General features: G+C 35.5%; 1 protein-coding gene across 1 annotated transcript in view; it reads left to right on the top strand.

The window, feature by feature from the left end:
* The window catches only part of BUB1B (BUB1 mitotic checkpoint serine/threonine kinase B), a 51,512-nt gene that overhangs the window by 29,995 nt on the left and 8,233 nt on the right, over positions 1-13,284 (top strand). Inside the window, exons 10-18 of the mRNA XM_065940674.1 lie at positions 111-223; positions 744-859; positions 1,446-1,495; positions 2,643-2,703; positions 2,837-2,942; positions 6,865-7,139; positions 10,210-10,343; positions 10,637-10,777; positions 11,129-11,229. Coding sequence (XP_065796746.1) covers positions 111-223; positions 744-859; positions 1,446-1,495; positions 2,643-2,703; positions 2,837-2,942; positions 6,865-7,139; positions 10,210-10,343; positions 10,637-10,777; positions 11,129-11,229 — 1,097 coding nt within the window. The remainder of the gene's footprint in view (positions 1-110; positions 224-743; positions 860-1,445; positions 1,496-2,642; positions 2,704-2,836; positions 2,943-6,864; positions 7,140-10,209; positions 10,344-10,636; positions 10,778-11,128; positions 11,230-13,284) is intronic.

A 13,284-nucleotide genomic window follows, 5' to 3' on the forward strand; every position in this document is an offset into this window, starting at 1 on the left:
CTCCATTTGTATTATTCTTATCTGTAATATTATTGACTATCCCAAAGACAGTCTTTGACAGGATAAATTGCTATGAGGAGTAATGCCTCAGCCAACTTTACTATTTCTAGCTGAACTACTGACCAGTGCAGAGAAGAGAGCAGAAATGCAGAAACAGATTGAAGAGATGGAGAAGAAGCTAAAAGAAATCCAAACCACTCGGCAAGAAAGAGCAAGTGAGCAGGTCATTTTCTTTTTTCAATACATAGCAACTAATGCTTATTGAAACAAATTTAAACAGCATGAAAATATAGAAGGTAAAAGTCCTGCCAGTGCCCACTCAGTTTTTGGCAGTTTCTTAGCTATTAGTATCAGCAAAGTTGAGCAGAAAAGTAATTTTAATAGGTGACTTCAAATGGAATTTGTGGCATATAAGTGATACAATTTATTGACATCTTAGTTATACTCTAAATTACTATTCTGTTACTTCTGACTTTAGTTTTTCATTCTAGTCATGTTCCATTAAAATGAGATTAGCTAAAGAATTTTAATGTGTATTTGCTTGCCACTACTTAGTTAAGTACAGCAGTACCAGTTTATACTGGGAACATAAATTACTGGAAAGAACTGTGGGAGAGCATTTTATATGGTTAGTAAATATCTTGGGAAAGTGTATAGTGAAGCTAATTTTGGCACTAAAACTTGAAAATAGGTAGCATTTTCTAGATAGGGACATACTAATTTTGTTTATTTAATGCAAATAGCAAGAAGAGAAGATGTCTACAAAGGAGACAACTGAACTGCAAGTTGCTTCAGAGTCTCAGGAAATATCAGGAATAGCTGGGTCCAATTTTGTTTGCCCAGTAAACTCTTGTGCCAGGTAGGACCACATTGGTGGAAGGAATGATGCTTATAGGAAGGAGGGTGTTTAGAACCAGCCTTTGACTCTCTAGACTTGTCTCCTTAACTTTTATAGTATTGAGACAAGATTTTTCCAAGTCTTTGTCACAACATCAGCTTTCATGCTAATGAAGGAGGTTTTTTTTCCATTTAAAAAAAATAACATATTTCTTATGATAACAACCAAATAATTTTTTAAATGATAAAACCACTCATTTCTACCACCAAAAGATGACTAGTATTAACATTGCTTTATTACTTTTCTATGTGTTGTTTTGGATTTGTTTATAAAAATGAAGGTTTATCATTCTGTAATCTGCTTATATTATTAATGTAACTTGATGTCTGCTATCAAATATATTTCTATAACAATTCTAATGACTGAAGGTTCTATCTTAAAGAATTTGGTTTAATGGTACTAGAATATTTTCTTTATCTTAGAATGAAGATTATATTTAATTTTTTTATTATATTTAATTTTTAAAAAAGCCTCTTGGACTTCTGAGAATTAAATAATTTGTTCTGTGGGTAGTAAGCCACATGTTTAAAAACAAGTTTCTTCACAGGGAAACATCACTTGCAGGAAACGTTTGGCAAGAACAACCTCATTCTAAAAGTGAGTTGTATTTGACAAGCTCATGAAGACCTTACAGATAACAAATGCATTATGTAATAAGTATAAATAATTTTATTGATTGTAGTAAAAGGAGGTGAAAGAAAGCAAAGAGGGGGACTCAGGTATTATAATCTTTGAATCATGGAGTTCAGTTTGTTAGCATATAATTCAAGATAGGATAGACATTTGAAAGAATATTTTTGTAAAATAACTCATTGCTTAAAAATATTGATTTTAAATGTAATTTAAATTTATACTAACTGTAAAATAATATTTCACTTTAGTTAGTTCACTCTAGCTAAGCATAGCAGTAGCACCCAGGAGCCAAGACTAGAAAGTGTTATTTTTGATAGAAAGAGTGGGGAGAAGCTTAAAATTAAAGCTATTTTATATTCAAATTTATTCTTTTCAGAAACATGTTAAAAGTGGTAGAAACATGAATATCCAGCTAGTAATTTAAAAAATTCAGTAGAATCTGATTAAACTTTAAGTCTAAATAAATAAATAAATAAATAAACCTTTAAGTCTAACCATCAATATATAGGAAATGCAGGGCATAGAAGAACATATGAAACAAGAATATAATTGGCCAAAAATCCAGCATTATGGGGTAATCAACCCTGTTTCTAAAACAAAAAATTAATAGCAAAAACAAAAACCCTATAAAAGCAATTTAAGAGTCTATTTCAACTGGTCACAGTGTTTGAATCTACTTTGCATTCCTGATTCAAACTTTCTAAAGTTTTGGTAAAATGTGATATTTCTGACTGGATGTGTGAATTCAGAAATAGTTAATTCTGTAGATAATGATCATGTTTTGAGATTATGCTTTTTAAAAAGATGCTATCTCTAAGGAATGTGTACTGAAATATTTACATATGCAATGATATGGTGTTTTGTATTTGCTTCAAAAATAATTCAGATTTGAGTTAGATTTGGGGAGTAGTAATGGGGAATAAAGATGAAATAAGATCATCCATGTTTAGATCATTGTTATTAAATGATCTTTTGTACTTTTGAAATTATTTATTATAAAAGATAAAATTGTTTTTCTGCTTTCAAACAGCAAAAATGTTAATTGACCTACTTGTCTTGAAGAGTAGGGCATTTACCCTAAAGAGTGTAAATTTAGTCTCTCTTTCTATAGGTTCCAGTGTACCTTTCTCCATTTTTGATGAGTCTCTTCTTTCAGAAAAAAAGCCTGTCAGGTTTGAGGGTTTTTTTAATTTATGTTGTTTCAAAAATTAAAAGTTTTCTATTATTGTAAATAAGGGTGAAATAGGAGGTTACTGTTATCTATGCAAAGAGAAAAATTGCTAAATGGGATATGTCTTTTTCTAGTCCTTCTGCAGCTCCCTCACGGGTTTTAACCCAACGAAGACCTCTTGCAATTCTCAAAACTTCAGAAAGCATCACCTCAAATGAGGATGTATCTCCAGATGTTTGTGTAAGAAACAGTATTCCTAAGTTTATATAAATGGGCTAGTGGATAGTTCATTCATTTGTCACAGAAGTTTAGAGTTAAAACGAAAATCATTGGCTTGAAATAAGCACATGAAAAGATGCTCAACACTGTTGTCAGAAAATGCAAATCAAAATCATGGTGAGATACTATACACATGCACTTGGATGGCTATAATCGAAAAGACAAAATAACAACTGTTGGTAAGGATGTGAAGTAACTAGAACCCTCATATGTTGCTGATGAGGGTGTACAGTGGTACAACCTGCTTGGAAAACAATTTGGCAATTCCTGAAAATGTTGACAATAGGGTTACCACATGATCCAGCAGTTCCCTCCTAGGTAAATATATCCAAAAGAATTTTTAATTTAATTAATTTATTTTTAATTGAAGGATAACCAAAAGAATTATCATCACACAAAAACTACATAAATGTTCATAGCAGCGTTGTTCATAATAGCCAATAACAGGAAACAACCAAACATTCATCACCTGATGCTTGGATAAACAAAATGTGTATCTGTAAAGTGGAATAGTGTTCAGCCATAAGAAGGAGTGGAATATTGACATATCCTACAACATGGGTGAATCTTTAAAATACTTTGCTAAAATGAAAGCACACCTAAAAGAACACATATTGTATTCTGTTTATGTGAAATAAACAGAAGTCTTTTCATAAAGGCAGAAAATAGATTAGGATTTCCAGGGGATTAGGGAGACTGGATTGGAAAGTGACCACAAATTGATATAGTGTTTCTTTTTAGGGTGATGAAAATATTCTGGAGTTAGGTAGTGGTGATGGTTGCAAGTGAGATAGTGGTGATGGTTGCAAAGCCTTATGAAGGTATGATACTAAAAACCACTGAAGTGCACATTATAAAAGAGTGGATGTTCTTGTATGTTAATTATATCTCGATTTTTTTAAGTAGGGGAAAAAAAATCACTGTCTTCAAAGCCCAGGATCTTTTTTCTTTCATAAAAAAATGTTTGTAGCAATGAAAGTTATGTGAACCAACCCTTTTTTTTTTTTAAGTCATGTTCTGTTTTAACCACTGTGTACTAGTGACCCTGCAGACATTCAAGTCAAAGTAAATAAACTTTATCAATGACATTTCATTGATGTTTTAAACCAGCATCTGGAAACTTGTCTTAATATTAAAGAGAACTGAGTATGTTTAATCTGAAACTTATAAGGGGAGACATGATCAGTATCTATAATGATTTAAAACAGTATTAAATCAGTGTATTCCAATGAATCAAACATGTTTTTCTTTTTGTTTACTTATTTATTGAGGTATATCTTATATCCAGTGGACCTCCCTCAGTAGCTCAGTTGGTAAAGAATCAGCCTGCAATGCAGGAGACGTAGGTTTGATCCCTAAGTTGGGAAGATCCCCTGGAGGAGGGCATGGCAACTCACTCCAGTATTCTTGCCAGGAGAATCCCCATGGACAGAGGAGCCTGGTGGGCTACAGTTCATGGGGATGCAAGAGTTGGACACAACTTAGCAACTAAAGAGAGAGAGAGCTCTTATATTGATACATTACACAAATATTAATTGTACAGCTAGGTGAAATTTTAAATATGTGAATATCCATGTAGTCTTCGAATATATCAAGATACAGAAAATTTGCAGCAACCCAGAAGAACCTCGGGAGCCATGTATGACTGAAGGTGCTGAGGCCCCATTCCAACTATACTGAATTGGAATTTCCAGAGATAAAATCCAAGCATGTATTTTTGTCTGTTTTAAATACTTGCCCAGGTAATTATAATGTAGGTAATAAAGATGATGATGTAGAAGAGTAATTTTTACATATTGTATTCTGGAGAATACCACCAGAGAATAGGCAGGATTTGGAGGTAGTAGTTCTAGGTTCAGATGTTCAAGGATGGACTAAATTATTAAAAGGATATCTTAGGTTTTTTTGTCTTAAACTCTTACTTGAATTTTGTTAATAGGTACCTACCAGCATTTTTTTCCCTAAAAAAAAAAATCATATTTAAAGTGTCCAAACTAATAGGACCATAAGTAGTATTTGCATAAAATGTATCCTTAGACTACAGACATCTATTTTACTCTAATCTTACGATTCTTTAGTTTCATCTATTGTTTCTTCTAGATGTATCTCTCAGTTCAGTTCAGTTCAGTTCACTTCAGTTGCTCAGTCGTGTCCGACTTTTTGCGACCCCATGAATCGCAGCATGCCAGGCCTCCCTGTCCATCACCAACTCCCGGAGTTTACTCAAACCCATGTCCATCGAGTTGGTGATGCCATCCAGCCATCTCATCCTCTGTCGTCCCCTTCTCCTCCTGCCCCCTCTACTTAATTATGTTGAGCCAGAAATTCAGAGTATATGTCACATTGGTAATGATCTAGAAAATTAATATCTAGTATCAATGAGGGTTAAATGAAATAGGCACTTTTGTGTACTTCAGGTAAATGTATAAAGTGGTACAATATTTCTGAGGGAAGTTGGGCAGTATGAATAAATACCCGTAATGTCCCATTACCTTTTTGACCTGATAGTTCTATTTTTATGAATTATTTTGAGAAAACTAACATATTCCTAAAGATTTAAATCTACAAGAATATTTAAAATAGTTTCATGATAGTAAAAAACAGGGAATAGCCTAAAACAGTTGGTCAACTTCTGATAGACCCACAGGGTTACCAACATGTTTTTAAAGAATTTTTAATAGCACAGAAAATAAACTAAAAAATATAATGGTAACAAATAATATACACTAGCATATGTGCTGTAATTTCACTTGTTTTAAAACCTCTTTTTAAAATGCATAAAATATGCTTGTGCATGTTTCCTACCAGATGTATATGGTCATAGCAGTTGTCTCTGGTTAGTAGTATCTGGGGACTTCCCAGGTAGCACAAGTGGTAAAGAACCTGTCTGCCAATACAGGAGATATAAGAGATGCGGGTTTGATCCCTGGGTCCAGAAGACCCCCTGGAGGAGGGCATGGCAACCCACTCCAGTATTCTTGCCTGGTAAATCCCATGGACAGAGAAGCCTGGTGAGCTACAGTTCATAGGGTCGCAAAGTGTCAACACAACTGAAGTGGCTTAGCACGCACACACACAGTAGTAACTAGAGTGGAGAAGTGGGAGGATCAAGTGTGGGAGGGAGATTTTTTTTACTACAGATTCTTTTAAACTAGTTGACTTTTTAAAACTATATACTTGTATTACTTTTAAAGACAAAGGCATATTTTAAGTGTTTTCCATTATTTTATACTTTTTTTCCCCTTATTTTCTATCATCATGAATTGTTTAGTTGCTAATTCATGTCTGACTCTTTGTGACTCCATGAACTGTAGCCCACCAGGTGCCTCTGTCCATGAGATTTTCCTGGCAAGAATACTGGAGTGGGTTGCCATTTCTTTTTCCAGGGGATCTTTCTGGCCCAGAGATCAAACCAATGTTTCCTGCATTGGCAGGCAGATTCCTTACCATTGAGCCACCAGTGAAGGTCGTGATCATGAGTTTACCTTTAAGAAATAAAATAAAAATTAATTATTTGTTATAGAATAAGACTTAAAAGCTAGGAGGATAGTCGATTACCAGAATGTATTCTAGGCCAAAGCCAGAAGAAAAATGGTAGTGGTTCTTTGGTTCCTAGGTGAAATTGATCGAGGAGAAAACATTGTCCAGTATTTTTCCTTTGTGCAGAGAATCTTCACAGTGTATTTTTGATGAAATATAGTTTGCTGTTTTCATAATACAGAACCTTTTTCCTCAGATGTAAAGATGTACTTTTAAAAATTGTCTTTCTCTAGAGATTCTGTGTTAAAAATCACTTATCTAACGTCTCTTTCGATAAAAAAGATAGGCCATTCATATGCTCATTGAAATGTTTCAGCTAAATTTTATGTGGTTTTTATTTCAGGATGAATTTACAGGAATTGAGCCCTTGAGTGAGGATGCTATTATCACAGATTTCAGGAATGTAACTATTTGTCCTAACCCAGAAGACACTTGTGACTTTGCTAGAGCAGCTCGTTTTGCATCCACTCCTTTTCATGAAATAATATCCTTGAAGGATCTCCCTTCTGATCCTGAGAGACTGTTGCAGGAAGAGGATCTAGATGTGAAGACCTCTGAGGACCAGCAAACTGCTTGTGGCACTATCTACAATCCACCTCTCAGCATCAAGAAGCTGAGGTGAATGGTGATTATAAGTCGCACAAACCAAATTGTTTGAGGGCTCTTATTCTGTGTGTGCTTGTCAATTATAGCCATCAATTATCAAGCTTTTACTACCTGCCGAGTACTGTGCTAAGTGCTTTACATGACAAGCTCCTTCAGATAAAGTGTTAATGGGATTTAGTAATTTATTTGAATATGAGGGTTAGAAGTAAATTTTTAAAAAATATTTATTTATTTATTTAGCTGCTCCAGGTCTTAGTTGAATCATATAGGATCTTCCATCTTTGTTGCTGCATGTGGGATCTGTAGTTAGAGCAGGCAGGATCTTTTAGTTGTGGCATGAGAACTCTTAGTTGCAGCAGATGGAACCTAGTTTCCTGACCAGGGATCAAACCCAGGCCCCCTACATTGAAAGCATGGAATCTTAGCCACTAGACCACCAGGGAAGTTCCATGGAAGAAGTAAATTAGGATGATTATGGTATCTTTGAGGAAACTCAGAAAGGGTACCTGATTGGTAGAGAAGAGGCATTTATTTTTCCTTTAATATTGAGTTTAAAATAATGACAGAGTAGCTTGATGCTAATTTTATTTTTTAATTTAATTTAATTTATTTATTTATTTTTTCACATTTATTTTTATTAGTTGGAGGCTAATTACTTTACAATATTGTAGTGGGTTTTGCCATACATTGACATGAATCAGCCATGGATTTACAGGTATTCCCCATCCCGATTCCCCTCCCACCTCCCTCTCCATCCCATCCCTCTGGGTCTTCCCAGTGCACCAGCCCTGAGCACTTGTCTCATGCATCCAACCTGGGCTGGTGATCTGTTTTACCCTTGATAGTATACTTGTTTCAATGCTATTCTCTCAGAACACCCCACCCTCGCCTTCTCCCACAGAGTCTAAAAGTCTGTTCTGTACATCTGTGTCTCTTTTTCTGTTTTGCATATAGGGTTATTGTTACCATCTTTTTAAATTCCATATATATGCATTAGTATACTGTATTGGTCTTTATCTTTCTGTCTTACTTCACTCTGTATAATGGGCTCCAGGTTCATCCATCTCATTAGAACTGATTCAAATGAATTCTTTTTAATGGCTGAGTAATATTCCATTGTGTATATGTACCACAGCTTCCTTATCCATTCATCTGCTGATGGGCATCTAGGTTGCTTCCATGTCCTGGCAATTATAAACAGTGCTGCAATGAATATTGGGGTGCACGTGTCTCTTTCAGATCTGGTTTCCCCAGTGTGTATGCCCAGGAGTGGGATTGCTGGGTCATATGGTAGTTCTATTTCCAGTTTTTTAAGGAATCTCCACACTGTTCTCCATAGTGGCTATACTAGTTTGCATTCCCACCAGCAGTGTAAGAGGTTTCTCTTTTCTCCACACCCTCTCCAGCATTTATTGCTTGTAGACTTTTGGATAGCAGCCATTCTGACTGGTGATGCTAATTTTAAATAGGCTGTTAGAGATATACTTTTCAAAAGTATCTTGTGATAGATAGAAATGAATAAAGTAATAACGGGAATGGCATCGAGGGCCAGGGACTAATAAAATAGCCTTGTGATCTATCCATATTTAAAAGTCACCTAATTTAAGCATATTCCAGTTTTAGGAATATTCTTTAATTTGCCAGTTTGTGCTTTTAAAGCTGTATTTTCAAACTTTCTCCCTAACAAACTTTCTCAGTTTCTAGCACATAGTCACCTTGATTAATTTCCCATTTTCTTTCCTGACCTTTGCTTATTGAAGAATTAAAAAGTCCAAAAAAGAGATAAAGAGGAAGAAAGCTCGTGTCTTAAGCAGTTTTTCTCAGTCTAGTTCAGAATAGATGTAGAATAAGGCATTTGCTATAGATTAGGTTGTTGTTTAGTTGCTAAGTTGTGTTCAACTCTCTTGTGATCCCATGGATCTCTTGTGTCCGGCCAAGCACCTCTGTCCATAGGATTTCCCAGGCAAAAATACTAGAATGAGTTGCCATTTCCTTCTCCATGATAGATTAGGTTGATAAAGCACAAATTTGATAGTTGGCATTGCTCATCAACCAAGGTAGATAAAGTTACCTAGATTCTGATTATGAACCTTTTTTTTTTCCAGGAAAATAATAGACTTTAAAGTGTGATTTGAATAGTGGATACATTTCTTTTTCTTTTTTTTTTTTTTTTTACTTTTGTTTACATTTACTTTTTGTGGCGTTTATTCTCAGGCCATAAATTTTTGTTTCTTTGGTTTCTTCTAGGGTATCTTTTTCTTCTATGCAACCTCCTCTTCTGATTTAGGAATGATTTGTTCTTTTTCAGTAGAATCAATCATCTCAATGTGGCAACGAGAGCTCATATAGGTTGATCTGACCATGACCTCTCTTAAGTCCTGTGCCGCATCTTGGGGACCTTGTTCACCTGGAATGTGCTCACCTGGAATGAACTAAGCCCTTAAGTTCAGAATTATTCTCTGCATTTTTGAGCATGTGCAGTAAAAATTCAGCACTCTTTTTGGGCCACTGACCCTGCATCCAGCCCCACTATTTAGCCTGAGCCCACAGTACGAACTCTACCATTGTAATGACAGAATGGTACACATTGTTTCTTTAAGGTGACATCCTTTAGTTACTTGGTTGCCTTTTGGATATGCATACTCTTAATGGCCTGGGCAGTTTCACTAATGTTTGTAAAGTGACCTCGCAGATTTGAGCCTCTTGATCTGCATGATTTTGTGGGGTTTTCTGGGTCAAAGGAATAGCACACAATTTTTAGAGGTCACCTCAGGCCACTTATACTTCCCAGGTGGTTCAGTGGTAAAGAATCTGCCTGCCAGTGCAGAAGACCCAAGAGACTTGGGTTTGGTCCCTGGGTCAGGAAGATTCCCTGGAATAGTAAATGGCAACCCACTCCAGTATTCTTACCTGGAAAATTCCATGGACCGGGGAGCCTGGAGGGATACAGGGGTCACAAAGAATTGAATTTGATTGAGCATGCATGCAGGTCACTTACCTGAAAAGAGCAAATAAAATTAAAACAAAGATAAGTTGATATAAATGATCCCTTTGAAGACTGATTCATTTGTGGTTCTTTCAGCCCAATTATTGAAGACAGCCGTGAAGCCACACACTCCTCTGGGTTCTCTGGATCTTCTGCCTCAGTTGCAAGCACCTCCTCCATCAAAAGTCTTCAAATTCCTGAGAAACTGGAGCTCACTAGTGAGACTGCAGGTAGGTTTATATATACCATTTGTGAGGAAATATCTACATTTGCATCCAGTGAGCACTTATTTATCAGAGCAAACTGAGGTATATGTATTTCTTCTCTAGAGAAGTTGCCATAAACTGTGAAATCACTAGACTAAATGAGTACAAACTGGATTCAGTATCATAAAGACCTGAGATAGATGAGTGTTGTTAGCTTAACAGGTTTGATCATGCAGTCTTGGGGTTTTTTTGCCCTCCTCTGTTAAAATACCCATTTTGGTTTTAAGGTAATTTTTTTCTCAACTTTTCTCACCCAGACAGCCCTACTCAGTCACCCTGGTGTTCACAGTATCGCAGACAACTAGTGAAGTCCCTGCAAGAGCTGAGTGTCTCTACAGAGTTTTTTGTAGAAGAGAGACCAATGCCTAATTTGGAAATAGGGAAGGAAATTGAATTAGGTAAGTATTATCAAATGCATGGCCTTTTGTGTGTGACAGTATATAAATAAGTGACTGACTATACTTCAACTTGATGCTTAAGCACAATCAATATTTCTAGAATGTAAGAAACAGCATTATTGAAGTTGACACATTGATAAGTTTATGTCCCAATAATAATAGGAATTATATCTTCCCCTTTTTCAATTTTTTCCCCCTCTTTCAATTTTTAATAAATGATATTGAAAAGTATTTTAGATGCTACTAACTGGCAAATACAAAGTGCCTTTAGCCCTTCAACCAGGAAATAAAAACCTAGGGGGCTATACACATTCACAGTGATTTTTAAATGGAATCAAACCTTCTCAACAGATAATGAGGAATATTGCATTAGACAAGAATACCTGGTATGTGAAGATTACAAATTATTCTGGGTGACACCAAGAAACACTGCCGAGTTAACCATAATAAAGGTAGGACTGATTCTTTGTCATTTCATTTAGTTCATAAATAATGTCAGTTGAAGCAGTAATTGTGATTCCATGGTACCATCAAATCCTTCTGATAGTCTAGGAACTGCTTTATATGAAAGTCAGTGATGCATCAAGAAATTACTAACCATTATATGCCAAGATCTGATGTGAAAAATGAGAGGGTATTATGTAAATCTCTTAATGTGTTCAAACATGTTAGGTATTCTATCAGTTTTATCTCCTTGAGGACATCTTCTGAAATTTCCTGGCTTCCTTCAGTCTGGACAAGTTACATTCTAGGATTCACACACACACACACTATATTACTTTGAAATTTCCATTCACTATCATCCCAGGGATTCATATTACCTCTTTTTTATATTGACTGCCTAGTTACCTTGGATCCCTTTTGTTTTTTTTCCTTTCTTGATTTAAGTCCTCATATTTCAGTAGCTCCCTGAGAAAGGATGCATAGGATGTAAAATTTTTGAAACCTTGTATGTCAGAAAATTTCTTATTCCACATTTTTGCTTGATTGGTAGTTTAGCTGGATATCAGAATTCTTGGTTCAAGACTTTTTTCCTTAGAATTTTGAAGATGAGCCCCACTAGCTTTTGGCTTGTAACCTTTTAAAATCTTTTGCCATTCTCTGATTTCCACTTGCCCCACCCCTGCTCCCCAGATCCTTGTAGGATCTTATGTTTGTCCCCAGGATTCTGAAATTTCACAGTTACGTACTTTGGTAAAAGTCTATTTTCACCCATAATCTTAGGCACTTGATGGCCATTTCAATCTGGAAACTCCTTCAGTTCTGAGAAATTACCTTCAAAGAAAAGAATATTTCTTCTTTCAGTCTTTGCTGTCCTCATTTCCTAGAATTCCTTTTGTTAGGATTAAGGATTAAGGGTTTCCTGAACAGATTTCTTTAAAAATCCTATCTTTTTTCCCCCTGTTTTCTCTTTATATTTTTGCTTTACTTTCTGGAATGTTTTGTCAACTTTATTTTCAGCCTTTTTACTGGGTTTTTCATTTCTTTTATCATGTATTAAATTTGTAAACTTTCTTTTTTATTCTCAAATTTTTCCTCTTTGTAGAATTCTGTTCTTCATTTCAGAGATGACATAGTCCTTACCTCTCTGAGTATATTGACAGTGCTTTAATTTTGCTTTCTCCCTGCTTCATCTATTTTTTTGGTCTATTTTGATCTCCATCTTTTATATTTGAGGCTTTCTTCAAGTCTTTGGCTCTCTCTTCATATTTAATTTTAAGTATGTATGTTGAGAGACCTTGACAGCTGTAGGCCTCACTGCACAATGATCTCATTTGACCTTGATGTTAGAAAACCCCCCAATCTTTAGGTCTTTTCTCTTGAGCTTATCAGATACCTCAGAGAAAGCTTCTGGTTTCTTACCTAAGGTATATAATCCTGGCTGCTAGTCTCCTAAAAGGTTCATGGGGAAATTAGTCTGGAAAGTAGAAGGGCAGGAAGATACATCTTAACATTTGACATATAATAAACTTTTTCTTCTTTTCCATATGGTATTCCCACCCTCAACAGTGCATAAGTGTCCTTTAGTCTAGAGACCTTCTGTTTTATATTTTCTAGGGAAAAAAATAGTCTTCAAGAATGAAAGAGAGGCAGTTGTTAGGCTGGGCTACAGGAGCTGGAGGGGTAGTCAGGGGTCTAACTTTCTGTTTAACAGAGTTCAACCACTCCAGTTTTAGCTCCACATTCACCCTTACCTCTATAGATAATTAGTGCTACCAGTTTTATATTACAGAAAGATGGTCTTGTAATATAAATTTGGTTGCTGTCAGCTTTCTCCACTGCTAGAATCAGCTTTCTTGTGTCTGTTAAGTGGATTAATATTAATTAATATTAATATTACCTCTTAATATTCTGTTTCCAGCTTCCAGAATATCCTGCTGCTCTGTTCTTTACTAAAGGTTTATGCCTTTTCAAAATATCCCTTTTCTAGTATTTCTGTCAAGATATCGGAAGGGCTGGAGGGAATGTTTTCAATCTGCCAACCATTACCATAGATTCTAATGTCT

The sequence above is a fragment of the Muntiacus reevesi genome, chromosome 7 (assembly GCF_963930625.1).
Source record: "Muntiacus reevesi chromosome 7, mMunRee1.1, whole genome shotgun sequence".
NCBI classification, from domain to species: domain Eukaryota; kingdom Metazoa; phylum Chordata; class Mammalia; order Artiodactyla; family Cervidae; genus Muntiacus; species Muntiacus reevesi.